The 17349-nt window shown below is 35.6% G+C and overlaps 3 protein-coding genes and 1 pseudogene across 3 annotated transcripts; 1 reads left to right on the top strand and 3 right to left on the bottom strand.

The window, feature by feature from the left end:
* The first annotated feature begins 454 nt into the window (after window positions 1-454).
* Window positions 455-2420, top strand: LOC118032914 (proliferating cell nuclear antigen). Its single transcript, XM_035037707.2, has 4 exons — window positions 455-890; window positions 1480-1632; window positions 1726-1823; window positions 1922-2420. The coding sequence occupies exons 1-4, from the start codon at window positions 572-574 to the stop codon at window positions 2156-2158; spliced, it is 807 nt and encodes a 268-aa protein (XP_034893598.1). The 5' UTR covers window positions 455-571; the 3' UTR covers window positions 2159-2420.
* A 17-nt stretch (window positions 2421-2437) lies between these two features.
* On the bottom strand, window positions 2438-5320 carry LOC118032913 (probable sugar phosphate/phosphate translocator At3g11320). Its single transcript, XM_035037706.2, has 4 exons — window positions 4458-5320; window positions 3852-3955; window positions 3512-3740; window positions 2438-2767 (listed from the first exon to the last, which is right to left on the bottom strand). Exons 1-4 carry the CDS (start codon window positions 4887-4889, stop codon window positions 2615-2617), a joined length of 918 nt encoding a protein of 305 aa, XP_034893597.1. The 5' UTR covers window positions 4890-5320; the 3' UTR covers window positions 2438-2614.
* Window positions 5321-6904: 1584 nt separating this feature from the next.
* Window positions 6905-10289, bottom strand: LOC118032946 (cytosolic enolase 3-like; annotated as a pseudogene).
* A 62-nt stretch (window positions 10290-10351) lies between these two features.
* On the bottom strand, window positions 10352-16904 carry LOC118032915 (neutral ceramidase 2). The gene is made up of 10 exons (XM_035037708.2): window positions 16720-16904; window positions 16246-16647; window positions 15939-16147; window positions 15036-15380; window positions 13988-14252; window positions 13621-13891; window positions 13390-13515; window positions 12296-12359; window positions 11438-11607; window positions 10352-11052 (listed from the first exon to the last, which is right to left on the bottom strand). Exons 1-10 carry the CDS (start codon window positions 16764-16766, stop codon window positions 10504-10506), a joined length of 2448 nt encoding a protein of 815 aa, XP_034893599.1. The 5' UTR covers window positions 16767-16904; the 3' UTR covers window positions 10352-10503.
* Window positions 16905-17349: the final 445 nt, after the last annotated feature.

Genomic DNA, 17349 nt, shown 5'->3' with positions numbered 1-17349 from the left:
ATATGAATAATTTCCAATATTATTAACAAAAAAAAAAAAAAAACTAACAGAGGAATCTAATTAAGAATTCATTATATATAATTAATAAAATTACCAAATAATATACTTTTAAAATATTTTTTATTTATAAATATATTAAAATAATTTTTTTTCGTTATATTACAATCATTATATATAATTACATCACACATTTGATTTCATTATATTGCATGGTATAGCAGTGATTACTTTACAAAGCATTACACTTCGCTGTAAAGTCAATACACATTCATATACTCTATTCCGACCGACCTCTTTCATGGGCTTAAAAGCTGTCCTTGAAAATTATACTGGGCCTGGTATTCGGCTTGGGCTTCCTCACCTACATATATTTCCCAACATCAAAAAATCTTCCCGGCTTTTATTTGCCAAATTCCGTGGCGGGAATCAGACCGCCCCAAATCCAAAAACCCCGCCAATCACAATCTTACCAATTTAAATACCCAACCCCACTCTAACACTACCCCTCACCCCCTTCCCCTTCACTGCTACAGAAGAAATCCTAACCCTAAAAAAGGAAAAGAAAGAAAAAATGTTGGAGCTAAGGCTGGTACAAGGGTCTCTTCTGAAGAAAGTTTTAGAGGCAATCAAGGACCTGGTCAACGATGCAAACTTTGACTGCTCGTCCTCTGGGTTCTCTCTCCAGGCCATGGATTCCAGCCACGTTGCCCTGGTGGCTCTACTCCTCAGATCGGAGGGTTTCGAGCACTACCGCTGTGACCGTAACACGTCAATGGGCATGAATCTTGGAAACATGTCTAAGATGTTGAAGTGTGCTGGAAATGATGACATCATCACCATTAAAGGCGATGATGGTAGCGATACAGTAACTTTCATGTTTGAAAGTCCCAGTAAGTTATCTTCTTTTTCCCGGATCGGACTTGTTTTCCTTTTCTATTTTTGGTAATTAGGGCTTAATTGCCCTGTTAGGCTTACTTTGGATGGGCTAAGGTTTTTGATATTCTATGCAAGCGTTAAGATCTGTTTTGGTTGCTGGAAAAAATGATGGTGTGCGAATGGAAAATTAATTTTGAATCTCTTCAGTAATTTGATGTTTAAATTGAGTTCGTAATCGATTGATGTATGGTTGTGCTTTTGCTTGGTAGCTTCGCCTTGGAAATAAAAGAAAACTGCATCTCAAATATAAAATTAAATTAATTTTGGCTTTGATTTCTGAAATTCTTGAAGAATGTAATTGTGTTTTGAGCAATTGATTTTCTATGAGGTACAATTGGGTGCTTTGGCTATAGCTGCTTAAGCTTTGACAGCTTTATTTCAAAATGAAAAAAAGTCCTCTTGAAAAAAAAAAATTATTCTCAAACCAAATGGGAGTGACTAATCTTTATTTTGCTTGGACATGATATAAACCACTATAATTAATTGCTGTTAATTTTGACTGATCTTTTTGTTTTTGTATTCTCTTTTTGCAATGAACAATAGCACAAGACAAAATTGCTGATTTTGAGATGAAACTGATGGACATCGATAGTGAGCACCTAGGAATCCCGGAGGCAGAATACCATGCTATTGTTACGATGCCTTCAGCCGAGTTTTCAAGGATTTGTAAAGATCTTTCCAGCATTGGTGATACAGGTACTGTCAAAAAGTCCTCTCGTCACGTCCATGGGCTGCTTTGCTTTATTGTGTGCACTTTGAAAATGTAATGATTTTGATATGTGAATGTAGTTGTGATCTCCGTGACAAAGGAGGGTGTTAAGTTTTCCACAAGAGGTGATATTGGAACTGCAAATATTGTCCTCAGGCAAAACACCACAGTTGACAAGGTATGTTATCAGCGCAAATATCATCCAGTTTTGTTTTGTATCCATCACAACAGTACCATTTCACAGGATTGCTTATATGTGGGTTGTGATTTTTACAGCCGGAAGATGCCACTGTCATTGAGATGAACGAGCCAGTGTCATTGACATTTGCACTGAGGTACATGAACTCCTTCACGAAGGCAACCCCATTGTCAAACACAGTTAAAATCAGCTTGTCTTCAGAGCTACCTGTTGTGGTTGAGTACAAAATCGCTGAAATGGGTTACGTCAGATACTACTTGGCTCCAAAGATAGAAGAGGACGAGGATGAGAATGAGACTAAACCTCAAGTTTAATGTTATTTATTTCCTTGTAGGTTTGGAAATCGTTTTCAGGATGTTTATCATTTTCATCAATGGCTTTCATGCAGGGAGCCAGTCCCTTCCCCGTCATTAGATGTCTCTAAAGTTTCTTTCAGCGCGATTACTGAGATTTTTAGATGGTTGTGTGATAAACAGTCATTTACATATTCCAACGTAGGATTATCACTGGTTTGTCCGTATCTGTGACTTAGAAAGACTGTTATGTTTCTTCTATTTTTAAGATACCTTGATGCCATGGTCCATGGAATGAGGTTGGAAGCCCAGCAAAGGCTTTGCAAGAATATCTCTACTTGATTTAAAAAAAAAACACTGGTCACAGCATGTGCCGCACAAACTTGCTTCAAACACGTTGCTGCTTCGTGCTGATAAATAATTTAACAGAAAATATAAGAGAATCAATCTGTGGAGGCACCGCTCGTCGTCGATGTCTCAATTGCTCCGGCTCCTTTTCTTGGCTTCACTGTAAAGGAAAACACCAGTAACAGTGATGCTGTATCCAAATATCCCAGTCACTGATACAGGATTCTGGAAGATCAAGATTGAAATAACCACTGCAACAGCCCCCTTTGCATTTCCCAGGACCTAGAAGCAGCACACATTTCTTAATCCGAATGTAGAGATTACCCTGAATAATTAAAATAAAATCTTTTTGCAGCATAATGGCCATTGCTAATGTCATTATTGATATTCATTTCCATCATGGAATTGTCGATGAGAAATTAAGCAACAAATCTTCAAGTAAAATGTTCTGAAAAAACAGAGCATCACACATTTGTATCAGAGTGAAATTTTCAAGTACTAATACTTTAATTCTTAAAATGGACTATTTTTTTTCCATTTTGAATTCAAATATGATTATTAAAACCTTTCTGAGATGGATTTAATTGATAAATGAATTCAGAAAATTTCTATAATGCTGTATCAAGTTTAATTTGATTTTTTTTTCAGTTTGAAAATAAAATTACCATCCACTTTAACCAAAATCATGTCAATATTATAAGAACAAACACTATATATTTAAAAACCAATCTTCAAAAATCTACTATCTCGCCAATGGTGACTGAAACATAACTAATTTAGTCTTTGACATAACTGTCTAGGTAGCAGAGTCCAAAAACCTTGGAATGCCGCAAAACTACTCATCATGTATGTAGGCAACTCCTATGATATGATATGAATGCTGGCTTATGTGTATATGCAGTGTAGACGAACAAAATAATTAGCAGGAAAAAGATAAATAAATTTGGTTATGAATGTTTGCTCGCGACATGCTGCTTCTGACAATGAAGCTCAAGTAATTCCAGTGCATATGACTGGAGAAGATACCTGAAGCGTCAAAGCACTGGTATGCTTGGTGACCAAGAAGTTGGTCAAATTCACAAAATATGCGAGAGAAGAATTGAAGAGCAGATAGAAGATGAATTTCGTATCATCCCTTGCAAGGGAAATTGTGATTCCAACGACATCTCTCTCCATAAAAAAAGCTGCAGGAACAAGGACTAAAACCGCTACTGGAGCCATGTACATCAAGAGGTTCATAGAATGAAGTTTTTCCCTGTAAAACAGTGAAATTATCAGATCACGTCCATTCAATCTCTGATATTAGAACAAGAATAAATAGAACAGTTTCAAATCTTGAGATGCAAAATGAAGAGAAATTCATTACCCTTCAGAAGACAGCAAAATCCCTTGAACCACAGACTTGAGCGCCCGTGCTGCTGTAGCGCCAATACACATTAAAAACCCAAAAAGATGAAAACTCGGTTCTCCCTTCAGTCAAGTAACGAGAAAAACAAATAAGTTCGAATCTGTTAATGATTTTTCCATCAGTGAAGGAAACAGAGAATTTTCAATGAATTATCTAAACCAATTAAAGAGGTTTCCTTAAGAACTTGTTTCAGTAGCATTATGGCTAGAGAAGAACACCTCAAACAGCAACAGGTATCATAAACAGTAACTTTTGAATTCAAATCCGGTATAGATCCTCTGAAAAAGATTTAAGTTAACTTGTTGCAGCATGAAATGCCAGCAGCTAGTTCTCTCCATTCTAAAAATCCAACAAATTAACAATTTTCAATAACCAATAATGATCTCAATGACAGTAACACCAAAAAAAAAAAAAAAAAAAAAAAAAAAACCCAAAGAGAATAATACAATAAACTACAACCAAGACTCAATCCCAAACTAATAAATGGGTCCTTTGGCGCCATTCGGCGAGATCATGCACCGAGACAAAAAAAAATATAAAGAAAGAAGAAAAATAAGTTCTCACCCCACTAGCAATGACACAACCAGCGACTACAGGAATGAGAGTAACATAAGTTAGCCAACCTTCCCTTCTAAACGTCAGCAAATATGCAAAAACTGCAGTGAAAAATGGGGTGGTAGCCCCAACAGCCTGATTAAACGACACTGGAAGATATCTAAGAGATACATTGCCAGTCACAACAGAGGAGCAAAATATGATCCCAAGAGCAGAGATCTTCAGAAACTGCGATCTTGACCTTATGGTCTGCAAAGGCACAATCTTGAGCCAAGAACTTGCAATGTAACTAAGCAATGAACAAGCCATCATGTGACACAAAGTGAGAAATATCGGATACTTGAATCCATAGTTGCTAAGCAAATATTTGTTCAACAGCAAAACCCCTATATTAGAGGAGTACCATGATGCAATTAGGCAAACGTCGAATAAACGGCTCATTTTTTTTTTGGGTGGCGTATTTCCTTGAATCTGATGAAGGGTAAGAAAAAAGCTCTCAAAAAACGAGTTGGGGTTATCGTTTTTTGTTTCACATGGGTTTTTTTAGGGTTTGAACAAGCTAAACATAGAGAAAATAGAGAAGAAAAAAAAAATGCAGATCTAGCTAGAGGAGTGGTAATGTGATAGAGAAACAAAGGGTCTGTTTGGTTGAAGAGAAAGAGGGAATGGCTTTGTAAATCAAGTGAGAAGATTTATTACCAGGTTTTCATGACTCTTCTTAATTTCAGGGGTTGAAGATTGATTGTAAAGGGAGGCTTCGAAGTTCTTAAGGAGGCAAAAACTGGGAGAAAGGTTTCTGTTTCTGTTAGTTTGGGTATTGTTTTGTGGCTGAAAAGGTGAGAAATGTGTTTATTTACTATTATATTTTGGTTTTGGTAACGGGTAGTTATATTGTCGTTTTGTGCATTTTTATCCATTAGGCCTAACCCCTTAGGGCCAGGGCTGAGACTTCAGAGTTGAGAGAGAGTTTTTCCTTTTCAGTATCTGCTTTAGGTTGAGGCTGCTAGTTGAACAGTCATATCCACGGAAATTGCCCCTATATATATATATATATATATATATTAGTTTTTTAAATTTATACTATGTTTGAAAAATACATTTTCAATTTTTTTTTCACAGTTGTTCTTTATAGAATTCTCACTGTTTTTCAAATAAAAAAACATGAACAGATCATTTTTTAGTAATATAAACTATTAATTATTATTTTTATATGTTTATATTTAGCCAGTGTCCTACATTTCATTTTCATTATAAATTTAATATAAAATTTGTCTTTTTTAGTTAGCAATATAACTATTTTTCATGGTAATTATTTTAGTTTTAATGAAATAAAATTAATATTCCATAATTAGATTATTAATAATATAAAATATTAAAATGATTACTATAAATTATGGTTTTATTTTTTTTAATGAAAAATAGTTATAATTGCGTCGTATTTTCGTATTTTCAAAAAAAAAAAAAATCATTTTCATCATGAACAAATAAACATATTTTACAGTTCTTCAAAAGAAAAGTGTTTTTCTAAGATCTGCACCACAAAAAGTCGGAACTTTTATTTTTTTTAAGCAATAGAGCTCGAGGTTTAAGGTTCTTGAGGTGTCATTGTTCTTTCTACTTTGTTCAACACGGTATTAATAATTATTTTTTAAAATATTTTTTATTTAGAAAAATATTTAAATAATATATATTTTTTATTTTTAAAAAATAATTTTTTAACATTAATATATCAAAATAATCTAAATATATATAAAAAAATTAATTTTTTTTAAAACACAATCAACAGTGTTTCGAATTGCACCGAATTGACAATTAAAACTAAAAAAACAAAAACAAAAACAAAGGTTCAGTGTCGTTGCAGTTCACAAGTTAAATGCAACAGTGGATGTTTCTATCCAACAATGACGCAATAATTTCTTTCAAATGATGCAGACCATATCGTACTCAAAACAACATAAAGCAGTTAACACATCATTTTTCTTTTTTCCCCTTTCGAGTGCCGACCTTGAGATTTTATCAGCTTCTACTGGTACTGGATCAAGATCTTTGATTTAACAGCAGGTAATGGCGATGCATGCAAGCCACTGGCAGTAAATGAACTGGAACAAGTCGATAAAAGGATCTTGTATCATCCGTATAACACAAACTGGAGTTCAAGGAATTAAAAAGGATAAAACGGCCATTTGCACTATGGATCGGTAACGAATTTTGTGTTTACAATTACCTGAAACCAAAATCTGTCAAAAACTTTTGCTGTTTCAACTACGTTTCTCAAATCATCTCCATGCTCTCCAGAAAATGGGGCGGGGGAACACTCACACAAAGCCAGAAGAAAGACTTGCAACATTGCTCTACAATGCTAGTTGCTCAATACGAAGGGAGTTTCTCTTTTCAAGCCACCATTAATGAGAAGTAGATTATAGATGGTGGGGTGGTGGAAAACTTTGAAGGACTGATCAGGCTGGCCTCCAGTCTTCACCTGCATAAACTACTTGGTCACCCAGTTCTTCCTCAATCCGAAGCAACAGCAAGAAAGTTAGGTCCTTATATCAGAAAAAAAAAAAAACAGGAGTGAATAAAGCTTTCATTAGAATGATCAGGAATGACTCCTTTCTTCCCATTCATCCCGAAGAAGATGGTGAAGGAGAAGAATAAGATCCTTCAAAGTTCAATCATAAAAATTTCATCTAGTGCTAACTGCAAACCTTGAGAAGAAGCGCATTGCAACTGGACTCATGTAATGCTCTCACGTTATGTTTTAGATTTGACATCAACAAGTCATCACCTACAAGCTGAAAACAAACCCTTTTATGGCTTCTCATATATATAAAAGCAAAAGATGAACCCAAAAATTCAAGGATAAAAGCAAAACATAACAAGCATACCTGACAAAGTCCAAGTTAATTACTTTACTTAACCTACTAATTCCGCAACTATATGCACTACCTATTCTTACCCTGATCGTTTACATCCTACAAAGTCCTTCCCAATAACAGGATAAAGATAAGCAAAGCAACAGAGTGACTACATCCCTGTTTTTTTTTTTTTTTTTCCTGATATCTCTGCCTCATCAACTCATATTGCATGAAGGCACTCACTACTTTTTTTTAAAAAAAATGAAAGATTTTTCATTTAAAATCTGCTAAATAATAAAAAAGTAACATGTTCAAAAACTGCAATGCACTTCCAATCAATTATCAAGTGAAGATTTTTCAAAACAGCACATAAAAAATACTGATTCCTCATATTTACTCCTCGTCTCACAATAAGTCCTTGTGATGCAGTGGAACCATGGAAATTAGGATTTCAAGATGCAGCAAGCCTTATGATGCAAGGAATAATGGATTAAATATTAAACTTAAAAAGACCATACCTGAACGGCTAGATTGTTCCCAGCATGTTTTCCACCACTTATGACAGTGAAAGCAGGGACAGGAAGAGTCAGGTTGGTTTTGCCAGAAAGATCATAAATGTGTTTGTAAAGTGAAAGCTGGTACTTCAACGGCAAGATTTTCAAAGAAGTGCACAAAGTGCCGATCCAAGTACTATATTAATCAATTAATTATCTAAAATAAAAGGCATCATCCATGCCTCCTTTTCTGCGGCTCCAGCTTTGCATGCAGCAATTGCAACTGCTCACATAGCATTTGCTCCAAGTTCACCCTGCGGATGACTCAGATTAAGAAAAAGGATGCCTTACAAGATGCCAGCATTTTAAAAACTTGAAGAACAATCATTTCCAGATTGCAGATCTTCTCGCATGAAACCTAAGGTTGAATCTTGAACTGACAATCTATGCTCAGTACAAAGGCCATCAGATGTCCCCACAAAGATGTCAAAAGGGGCACAACGTATGGATGTTTAATCATGTTTGAGGAAATATAAAACAAGCCTACAGCAATAAGGATTTGAAAGTTGATATTTCGAAACCATCTAACTTCAAAAGTACTGGGAGAACCTTTCTCCACGCTGGTTGGATGTGAAAAGCATGGGGTTAAGTCCACATTATTAATACACAAATAACATTCTTGCATGGTTGTCTATTGGGATAAACAGACAAAAGCCACAACATTTCTCTTCCATTTGCAAGAAACCAGACATATTTCCATGCAACACTGTAGATTCCATCCAGAATCAACTAGATTCAGAATTATCATCCTGTGTGATAAACTGACAATGTGTCAAAGGTTAGCAATTGGTCACTTTAAAGTTTTATGTTTGGTGGAAATCATTCCATCTGAGAAGATTGAGTGCATTTCCCATCTAATAAAATAAAACGCATTATCTTCTTCTCTTGTTTTGCCGTAACAACACGGAGAAAGAACTGAAGCAAAGCAAACATGTGAGTACACTGATCAAAGACAGGGAAGAAGAGAAAGCATAACCTTTTTTTTCCTGTTTTGTCCAAGTCTATCATGGCCTGATCAGTTTGAGACTGAAGTGCGGGGTCCATACCAATCAACGCTTCAGAAATCTTCTCATTAATGTTCTTAACAGCACTACTCACACTGTTTCCAAGATACCTTCCTTTATCCCCATGTCGTAGTTCAACTGCTTCATAACTGGAGTGAGTGGTCATTAATCGAAATCACTCACAAGATTTCAATTTTTTTTTTTTAATGAAGGGACTGCTACACTCTAGAACATTACATTTTTGTCGCAACTCATAAAATTTTGTATTTTTACGAGTCAATATGTATATAATATATAAAATTAGATTAAAAATTCAAAATGAATGAAACTCAATTAAAATTGATCAAATCCACTACAATCAGTAAAATCAAACTGATTTTACAAGTTTGAAAAAAATTAAAAAATTAATTGCTTTCTTGTCCGAGTCCCCTGACACTCCACTCTAGAGTCAGTGATTAAAAGTTTAATTTAGAATTGAATTTTTAATTTAACCATATAAAATATTAACACAATAAAATCAGGTTGATTCAATTAGATTTTTAGTAGTTTATTTAACTCCACTCAACTTGATTTAATCAGAAATTTAACTGTATACATATATATATATATATATATATATATTTTTTTTTTATTTTGTCCAACTCTTTATACTATACATCCTTTATGATGCATATATTGATTATTGAACATATTATTTGTTTTAAATTTGTTAATTTTTAGTTAATGAAATTCTATAGACATAATTGTATTATATTGTATTTTTAAGTTATTTAAACCATGTATGAATTTAGATTTGAATTATGTATTTTGAGGTATTTGAACATTTATATTGTTTATTTTATTTTTATTTTAATTGTTATATTATTATTTATTATTTAACTAAAACTATCAATATATAATAATATATAATTAATTAAAATATATTTTATTATTATTTTACGATTCAAATTTATAATTCAAATTTCTATTATACATTTCGTGTTAAAAAAAGCATTTTAAAATAAAGATTGGTGTTGTCACATGCCAGAAACATCACCGCTAGGAAGTAGGAACAGCAGCACGGAAGCTGCCTTTGTTGGTAAACAAGTAAACTTTTACGAGAAAGCATATGCTCGTCTATGTATTCCTGCACCGACATTTCGATTCTTCTTCTTCCTCAACTCTTATACGGAGAGAGAGAAAGGTCTTAAATTTATGCAACGAGAGAGAGAGAAAGAGAAATCGGAGCTTCCCCGCCCTTGAAAATTAGGATAAATCTGAGAATTGGTGAAACCTTTTCAAAGTCTAACTGATCGATTCTTCCTTGTGTGATGAATTGGTGTAACTATTCAAAATGGGTTATCGTTTGATGGCAATTTAGAAACGACGTGTCGGTTAGTCTCAAAGATCTTTCAATTTCTTGCACGCTTGTCGCTGATGAACGACCATCTTTTTACACAGGATTAATGGTCAACCATGGTTTCCTCCAGGCATTACAAAAACTAGCTGGGTTAATTAAACATGATAACCACAGGGATTCAAGAGTTTATTAGCAAGTGTTGCCCCATGCCAGCCATCTATCGTACAAATATATTTTTGTGTAAGAAAAGGAATACTACAAGGACAGGAGTAGCGTGTACATGTACAAGAACAGCATGTTTTATCATGTTACGACGAAAGCACTAGATGAACCGGTGAAATGGCTGATAGAACCTAGAAAGCTCTTTGCAGCTCCAAAATGTCTTATTCTATAGACACCGGGGCTGGCAGATTGCGGGATCCTCCATTCTATAGTTGCTTGACTACGAGTGCTTAATTTTGAAGGTCTCGACCACTTGAAGCGAAGGCAGAAATCATCATCATCATAAGCTGGGAACCAACTATCCTTTCCTTGGAGGATCTCCACAAGGGAAAATGTGCCTTCTGTCATTAGGTCATTCCTGGGGCAAGCTGACCAGAAAACAACTGTGACCGTATCAGCTCTTTTGAATGTGGAGTTCTGGGGGACATCAGAGCTGCAATCACCGAAATGCACACCAGGAGGGGTTGCGTCCATTACAACTGGTGTAAGTAAGCTTATTTGTTTATCCAGAAGATCTGGGGGTTGTGGACCAGGCTCAACAGATTGGCCAGTGGCGAGAGCAGTTGCAAGCTTCTTGAACTCCTGGATATAGGCACTGAGAGTGTGTGGACCAAAGAGTGTGGAGGCACCCTGGGAACAACATCAGTTTCATGAACAAGCGATTATAGAGGTAAAAAATAACGCCAAATAATTCCTTAACGAAAGCCCATGACTGTCAATTTAATCTTGCACGTTTTCCCTTGATAATTCATTCTGGCATGGCATGGAATAATGGTATAGAGATCATCCAATACCAGTCATAAGGATGATGCTTGAAAACCTCAAGACAACTTCCAATTTAGAACCAGATGGCAACCTATTTTTTGCTAATGAACCAACTTCCCATGCATGTAAAGCTGCCTAATATAAAGCTTTCTGAATGTCAAAACTACATATCTCAGCTATTACATTTCACAGTGATTTTTTTCCTAAGCAAGAAAACGATTCATGCATCTGTCATTAATTATTCACTCACCTCATATCTCTGCACTTCATACTCTTCGAAAGTGGTCACATACTGTGAATAGGTATTAGTCAATCCTGCTATAACAACGTGAATATTACTATTAAACTCACTATTCCCAGAACTCATGAGCACTGTCTTGACAGCATCTCTAAGACGCCTCCCAGCCATTGTTGTAAATTCTGTTTGAAACAATCATGCAGAAAAGCCATGAACTCATAAAATCATTTGGTCGAAGCATATAAGCATAGAAACAATGCATGGAAAGTAAATTCAACAAAAAATCATCATCAACCAGTTAAATAGCCCACCAAATCAAAACAAAGAAAGAATGACTCCTAGCATGTTTAATGCCAGAATAATGTTCTTACACTAATCAGAATGCAAAGAAGAGTTAGGGAACTAAAGATTTGGCACGGGCTGCACTATGAAATTTGCCTGTTTGGCACTTGGCAGGGCTGGCCCCGTCTCAACATGAAATTGGACTAGCCTGAAGCAAAATGTAGTTTTATATATTCCACGGGTATTTCTTTTGCGTAGTGTAATTTCAACCCGCCATGCAACCTGTCCATTTACACAAGTTCATTTGAGCCCGACCAGACTTTTTGACAACAAAAGGTTGGACATTACTGGGGATGACTAGACATCATCCATCCCAGCCTGAGCAACCACCTTAGCAGTGTGCTCATCACCACCATTTGGAGAAATACAAAAAACCTGTTCTTAGCATTTTCTATAATTCATGGCTATAATATTAGCAGTTTCTTCATCCATTCAATTTCAGAGCTTAGTTTGATTGTAAAACATGAATCTGCAAATAGAACCATTAACCTTACATGAAAGGAAAAATAAAGAAGCAATGAAAGGTACCTCCAGGTACACTGAGGATGACTAACTGCCCGATACGGAGAATTTGGATTGGAAGTATTGAAGGCTGCATGATCCATGAACAATCAGTTTGGTCAGTAGTAAAGTAACAGTGGTTCCAAAATCATCTGCATGAAAATAGTGTCACTAATAGGAATGCCAGACAAGAAAAAAAGATATTTTTTTCTCTTTACACGAACGGGCAAACATTAGCATTCCTATCAGTAGAAAAATAGTTACAGACAAAATAGGCAGACATGCCATGCCAGAAGACCTCAACGATCTTTAAAAACTTCGAATCATGAAAAACAAACTATCTTTGAAAAAAAGAAGAAGGAATGCTGCATATAAGATGGAAGGAATCCTTTGATGGAATGTTATTTGGGTACATCCAATGTGTGATGCCATCACATTATTTTAAGGTGTGATTGAGACTTCATGGACATGCATTAAGGAATTCTTTGTGTTTATTAGAATGGCATCAACCAAAAATATTCAGCATAGCTGGAAAACAAACTTGGATTACACTATGTTCAAATTGATGAAGCAAAACACTTGTTTCAGTTCCAAATCATTTGTACATTGATTCCATATTCAATTCCAAAGTAAAAGACAAGAAACTGAAAAAAACCCTTAGGAAAAGATAATCAAGTTATTTTGATAACACCATGCCATTCTCGAAGTTAGCACAACACCAACCAGTCAATCTGTGCACACATGTGAACAAGCACAGAGATTGCTGCTATAATGTCCAGAATCAAGAAATTCTACCCATTATTGCTAATTGACGAGGCCATACAGTTAACTATACCCAATCCCAGTTTTAATTTCTTTGATGTGAGAGACAGAATTTGAACACTCAATCTACAACACTGAACATAAATCAACAGGCAGGAATTCAATTTCATAAAAAAATAAAAGAAACAAATTAGGACTAGAACTGAATCAACAGTTTACCTGATACAGCTATTAAGTTACTTATCTTAAGTTTTTTTATGATGAAAGTTTGGAGCAAATACAGCATCAACTTGGTTAGAAACTTTTGAAAATAACCCCATTCTACTAGTGTAAGATGTACAAAAAAGAAAGCAACTCACTGCCCAATCATATGGTTTCTTCATTTCACCAGTATCAAGCAAGATAGGTTTTGGATGCTGACAATCAACTTGTTCCTTTCCTGGTGTTTTTAAGAAGTTGCGCACAAGTCTCCAGAAGGCATTTCCCTGATATAACATGACAGCAAACAACAATCAAGAGAAATAGGCAGCCACTGAATATCATGACAGAATACAATGATATAAGGCATAAATATTACAATCATAGGTTACCTCGTTATCTCCTTGCTCGAAATCAAAAGCTCCAGGTCCATCTGTTGTTCCTGCAGCAAATGCAAAACCCATTGCAGCAGGACATGTTTTTACTACGTCAGAACCTCCTCCCTGTTTAGGAAGTGTCACTTCCAGCTGGGAGAAGTCTACAAAAGAGTGGCGATGATCAATCTTTCCATTTAATTTCTCAGATGCTGTGTTGAAAAGATCCACAGCTTTTCTGAATTGCCTCTCTCCAATAATACGGGTACTTTCAAATTCATCAGGATAACTGCCAGGTTAGGTTCAAAAAACAAATTAGCATTCTAACAGGGTCAAAGGCAAGTATTTTACTATCAAAAGCATGGGATGGCACAAGATTCAGTACCCTGGTCCTCGGCCATAGCACAACTCGTTCTTCCCACCGCAGGTACTGTGATTGAAGTCACAAGGTAGTCCAGTGTCTATACAGAAAGTTCCAAGCACATTGGGGCTAACATCACCACAGTTTGATTGACAAAATGCAGATACAAATCCAGGTTTGTCAGCTTGCCTGAGAGCACTCCTGACACGCTTTGCAATGCTAAGAATCTTGGTTGCTGGTTGACCAGAAGAAGACTGGAAGGATGCTGCGAGCTCTAGTAGCTCATGGTCTGCAATAGACAGATATCAAAAGTTAATGGACGAAGCTATTTATCCCTTTTCATATTATTCTAATCTAGTGAACAAAAAGCAGAACATTTGTTGCTATGCTGTGGTTCTTATATCCTTCAAATTCCCTGTCGCAACTGTGCAACTTGACAGCAGGCTGGATCTGGTCACAAGATATCAGATCCAAGATGCATATTCTATAGTTGTAAGTAACTCAAATACTTCAAGTGGTCCAGTGTTATCACTTATTTTCATTTTTCTTTTGTATAAAGCACTGATTATTTTTTTTCAATAGCAACTTAACCTGATTATAAGGTAGAAATTCAGGTATCTGACAAGCACAGAGCGGGTGATGAGGTTAGTTAACTGAATGGAAACCCAGTATCATCTTATTAATTTTTTCCGGAAATAAAAAGGACAGTGAGAACTGAAATATGAATAAACTGCTATGGTATAATAGTTTTCCATTAATTATATTGTTTCACTGTATATTTTAATCCAGAAATTTTTATCCTTAAAGATAATGTGATTACATTGAATTATACAGTTCTTCCATACGCCTCATGCACTTTTTTAGTGTCAAATGACAAGACAGAGGCTTCTGCATAACATGTTGAGTTAAACTCACATGGAAGAGAATTGTGCACTTGTTTATGGGAAGACTAAAAACTCTAGCAGCTAATATAAAGTGCTTGTCTGAAAACTTAAACCAAATAGGTTGGTAACTATCTTTTTACAAATTACTCTACCTTGACTGAAAACAGAAAGGGGGAAAAGCAACTTACGATTTTCATGCAAGTCTGGGATAATATTTGAGATTCTTCGAGGGATTCCATCAACTACACTTTCATCAGAATATGAGTTTGCAATACCATTCTGCTGAAACCAGTCTTCCATAAATCGCGCTGCTGCCCCCTTGTTATCCCCACTTATCAAAGAGTTTGTACGGCTCATAGAAGTTCCATGGGTTGCAAACCAATTGAAGCTACCCACTGGGCCCCACTCAGTATCTACAAACTTCAAAAGGGTCATTTCTGTGTCAACATCGTACTTGTATTTGCTGCGCTCTTCTGCAGGATTATTAAGATATGCACTAGGGCTGCGATTTGCTCCAGCATCTAAGATCTCTCCTGTAAGTATGAAGACGAAACCTCTCTAAGTTTATATTAAGCAATATGAACCACACCGTGGCCCTTACCAAAAAAAAAAAATAAAAAAAAATAACAACATTTGCAAAGAGATCATAGAGGCATGGGTGCGAAACAGCACATGGTACATCTATAAAGGCAACAACAACAAGTATATGGATTCCAGTTTCTAATCCAATTACCGATTAAAAGTAAAGCACAGGCTAAAATGAAACCTGATGAAGGAAACATGAAGCTCTTTAGATGTAGAAGGTTATCATTTTCCCAGAATGCCACAAAATTGAAAGTCTAAGATTTGTTAGGCTTTTCCCAAAAACTGCCTCTATGAAAGATAACAAATGAAATAGAAATAAGAATCTGCAACAAAAAGTTTCTAATACCAAGATGGTAACTTGTAAAACTACTGATATGATACATTAATGCAAAACCAAGGTCATAACATGAATCACCCATTAGCAAAAGTCAAAAGCCAAGCAAGCACTTTCTCAGCATTTTAAATGACAGTTTCATAGTCCGCAAAAATCATATATTTTCCCTTACCCTTATTCACAAAAATCGATCCAGGATGGAGATTTTCATGAGCTTGAATTATGCATTTCTCAATGCCATCAACAAGTGCATCGAATGATTGGCGCACAAATCCAAGAGATGTCACAATGTACACAACATACTGAAGATAGCCCCCAGGACCAGCATGAGAGTGAAGGCCACTGATAGCAACATTATTCTCGGTATAAAGGTCCCCATACCTGCAATACAGGCAAAAAGACTCTTTTAACTTTTACACTTTACTAACATCAAAACATAGCTCAAATGATCATAATCAAAATGCAGAAATGAGAACTACCTTGCCTTCAACCTCTCAATAACTTTAATAGTGACAAGTTGAGAGGCCATACAAGCATCAAGATTAACAAACACAACACGGTTCCCTTTAGGCTCGGCCACAATAAAAGCACGAGCACGCAACCTGAAGTGAACCCCAGAAGCAATCTGGTCTGTGTTAGCATAACCCATCATGTTAACATCAGCAGCTGGTCCAGTGATGTCATAGCTTCCAAGCCCAATTAAGTAGTTGGGATCAGATAACACTACTCTACTATTTAGCAGCAACAGCAGCAAGAACACCAAAGAAATCAAGAGCCAAAATGGTCTTCGAAGATGAAGATTAAACGCGGAAAACAACTCCATCTTGACACTAACAAGAGGAATGGAAGAGCCAATGATCAATTCATTCTTGCCATGATCCCTGCAAGAAAGATACGTGATCAACTATAGAGTAAAAAAAGACATGAAGATTTGGAGAAGACAGGAAGTGTACCAGGGTTTGTGAAGCGAGGTTGTAGAAGGAGAAGAGGGGCATGGCATGTGAATGTTTTGAAGAAAGAGCGAGCCTACCTGCTATTCTTATTAATGGGGTCAAAGCAAAGAACGTGCGTTTCGGTTTGGTTACGGGAAGGGAAGACACAAGCCGGACAGCGATGGCTTGTCGTCTGTTCCTATTATTGTTTTCTTGTTTATGCTGAAGAGTTTTCCAAAATCCAAAGTGCTTGGGTTCATGAAAATTCCGTGCTGCTTTCTGTTTTGAAATTATATGAATATAATATATGTCGTCATGTTGATTTGGGTCTTGGATCCTCCCGTTTCCATCCTTTGGATATATGGGCGATAATGGGTTATCGTTTTATTTTTTATTTTTGTAATCAAAGAATTAGTCACTTTTTTTTCCTGCTTTTTTCTAGATATTAAAAAAGTTTTGAAAAATTATATATTTTTTTAAAAATCGAGCATGATGTAAAAGCTTTTAATGACATATATTGTTAAATATCATAATAGAAACAATTAATAGCTGGTGCATATTTGTTTTTCAGTAAAAACAGCATTTTAAAAAAATTTAATTTTTTTTTAGAGTTTTTTAGATATTTTTTATAAGTTAACATTAAAAATAAAT

Source organism: Populus alba, chromosome 1 (assembly GCF_005239225.2).
Source record: "Populus alba chromosome 1, ASM523922v2, whole genome shotgun sequence".
Taxonomy (NCBI): domain Eukaryota; kingdom Viridiplantae; phylum Streptophyta; class Magnoliopsida; order Malpighiales; family Salicaceae; genus Populus; species Populus alba.
The sequence above is the reverse complement of the archived record's forward strand: the minus strand, read 5'-3'. Positions and strand labels throughout refer to the sequence as shown.

What these genes read in the sequence shown, in the direction of transcription:
- LOC118032914 (XM_035037707.2), top strand. Translation starts at nt 572, where the DNA reads ATGTTGGAGCTAAGGCTGGTACAAGGGTCTCTTCTGAAGAAAGTTTTA. An exon ending in TTTCATGTTTGAAAGTCCCA is followed by an intron (nt 891 to 1,479) that starts GTAAGTTATCTT and finishes AATGAACAATAG; the next exon opens with CACAAGACAAAATTGCTGAT. An exon ending in AAAACACCACAGTTGACAAG is followed by an intron (nt 1,824 to 1,921) that starts GTATGTTATCAG and finishes TGATTTTTACAG; the next exon opens with CCGGAAGATGCCACTGTCAT.
- LOC118032915 (XM_035037708.2), bottom strand. Translation starts at nt 16,766, where the DNA reads ATGCCATGCCCCTCTTCTCCTTCTACAACCTCGCTTCACAAACCCTG. An exon ending in TGCTATGGCCGAGGACCAGG is followed by an intron (nt 13,892 to 13,987) that starts GTACTGAATCTT and finishes CTAACCTGGCAG; the next exon opens with TTATCCTGATGAATTTGAAA. An exon ending in ATGAAGTGCAGAGATATGAG is followed by an intron (nt 11,053 to 11,437) that starts GTGAGTGAATAA and finishes TGTTGTTCCCAG; the next exon opens with GGTGCCTCCACACTCTTTGG.
- LOC118032913 (XM_035037706.2), bottom strand. Translation starts at nt 4,889, where the DNA reads ATGAGCCGTTTATTCGACGTTTGCCTAATTGCATCATGGTACTCCTCT. An exon ending in ATTTTGCTGTCTTCTGAAGG is followed by an intron (nt 3,741 to 3,851) that starts GTAATGAATTTC and finishes ACTGTTTTACAG; the next exon opens with GGAAAAACTTCATTCTATGA. An exon ending in CCAGTGCTTTGACGCTTCAG is followed by an intron (nt 2,768 to 3,511) that starts GTATCTTCTCCA and finishes TGCTGCTTCTAG; the next exon opens with GTCCTGGGAAATGCAAAGGG.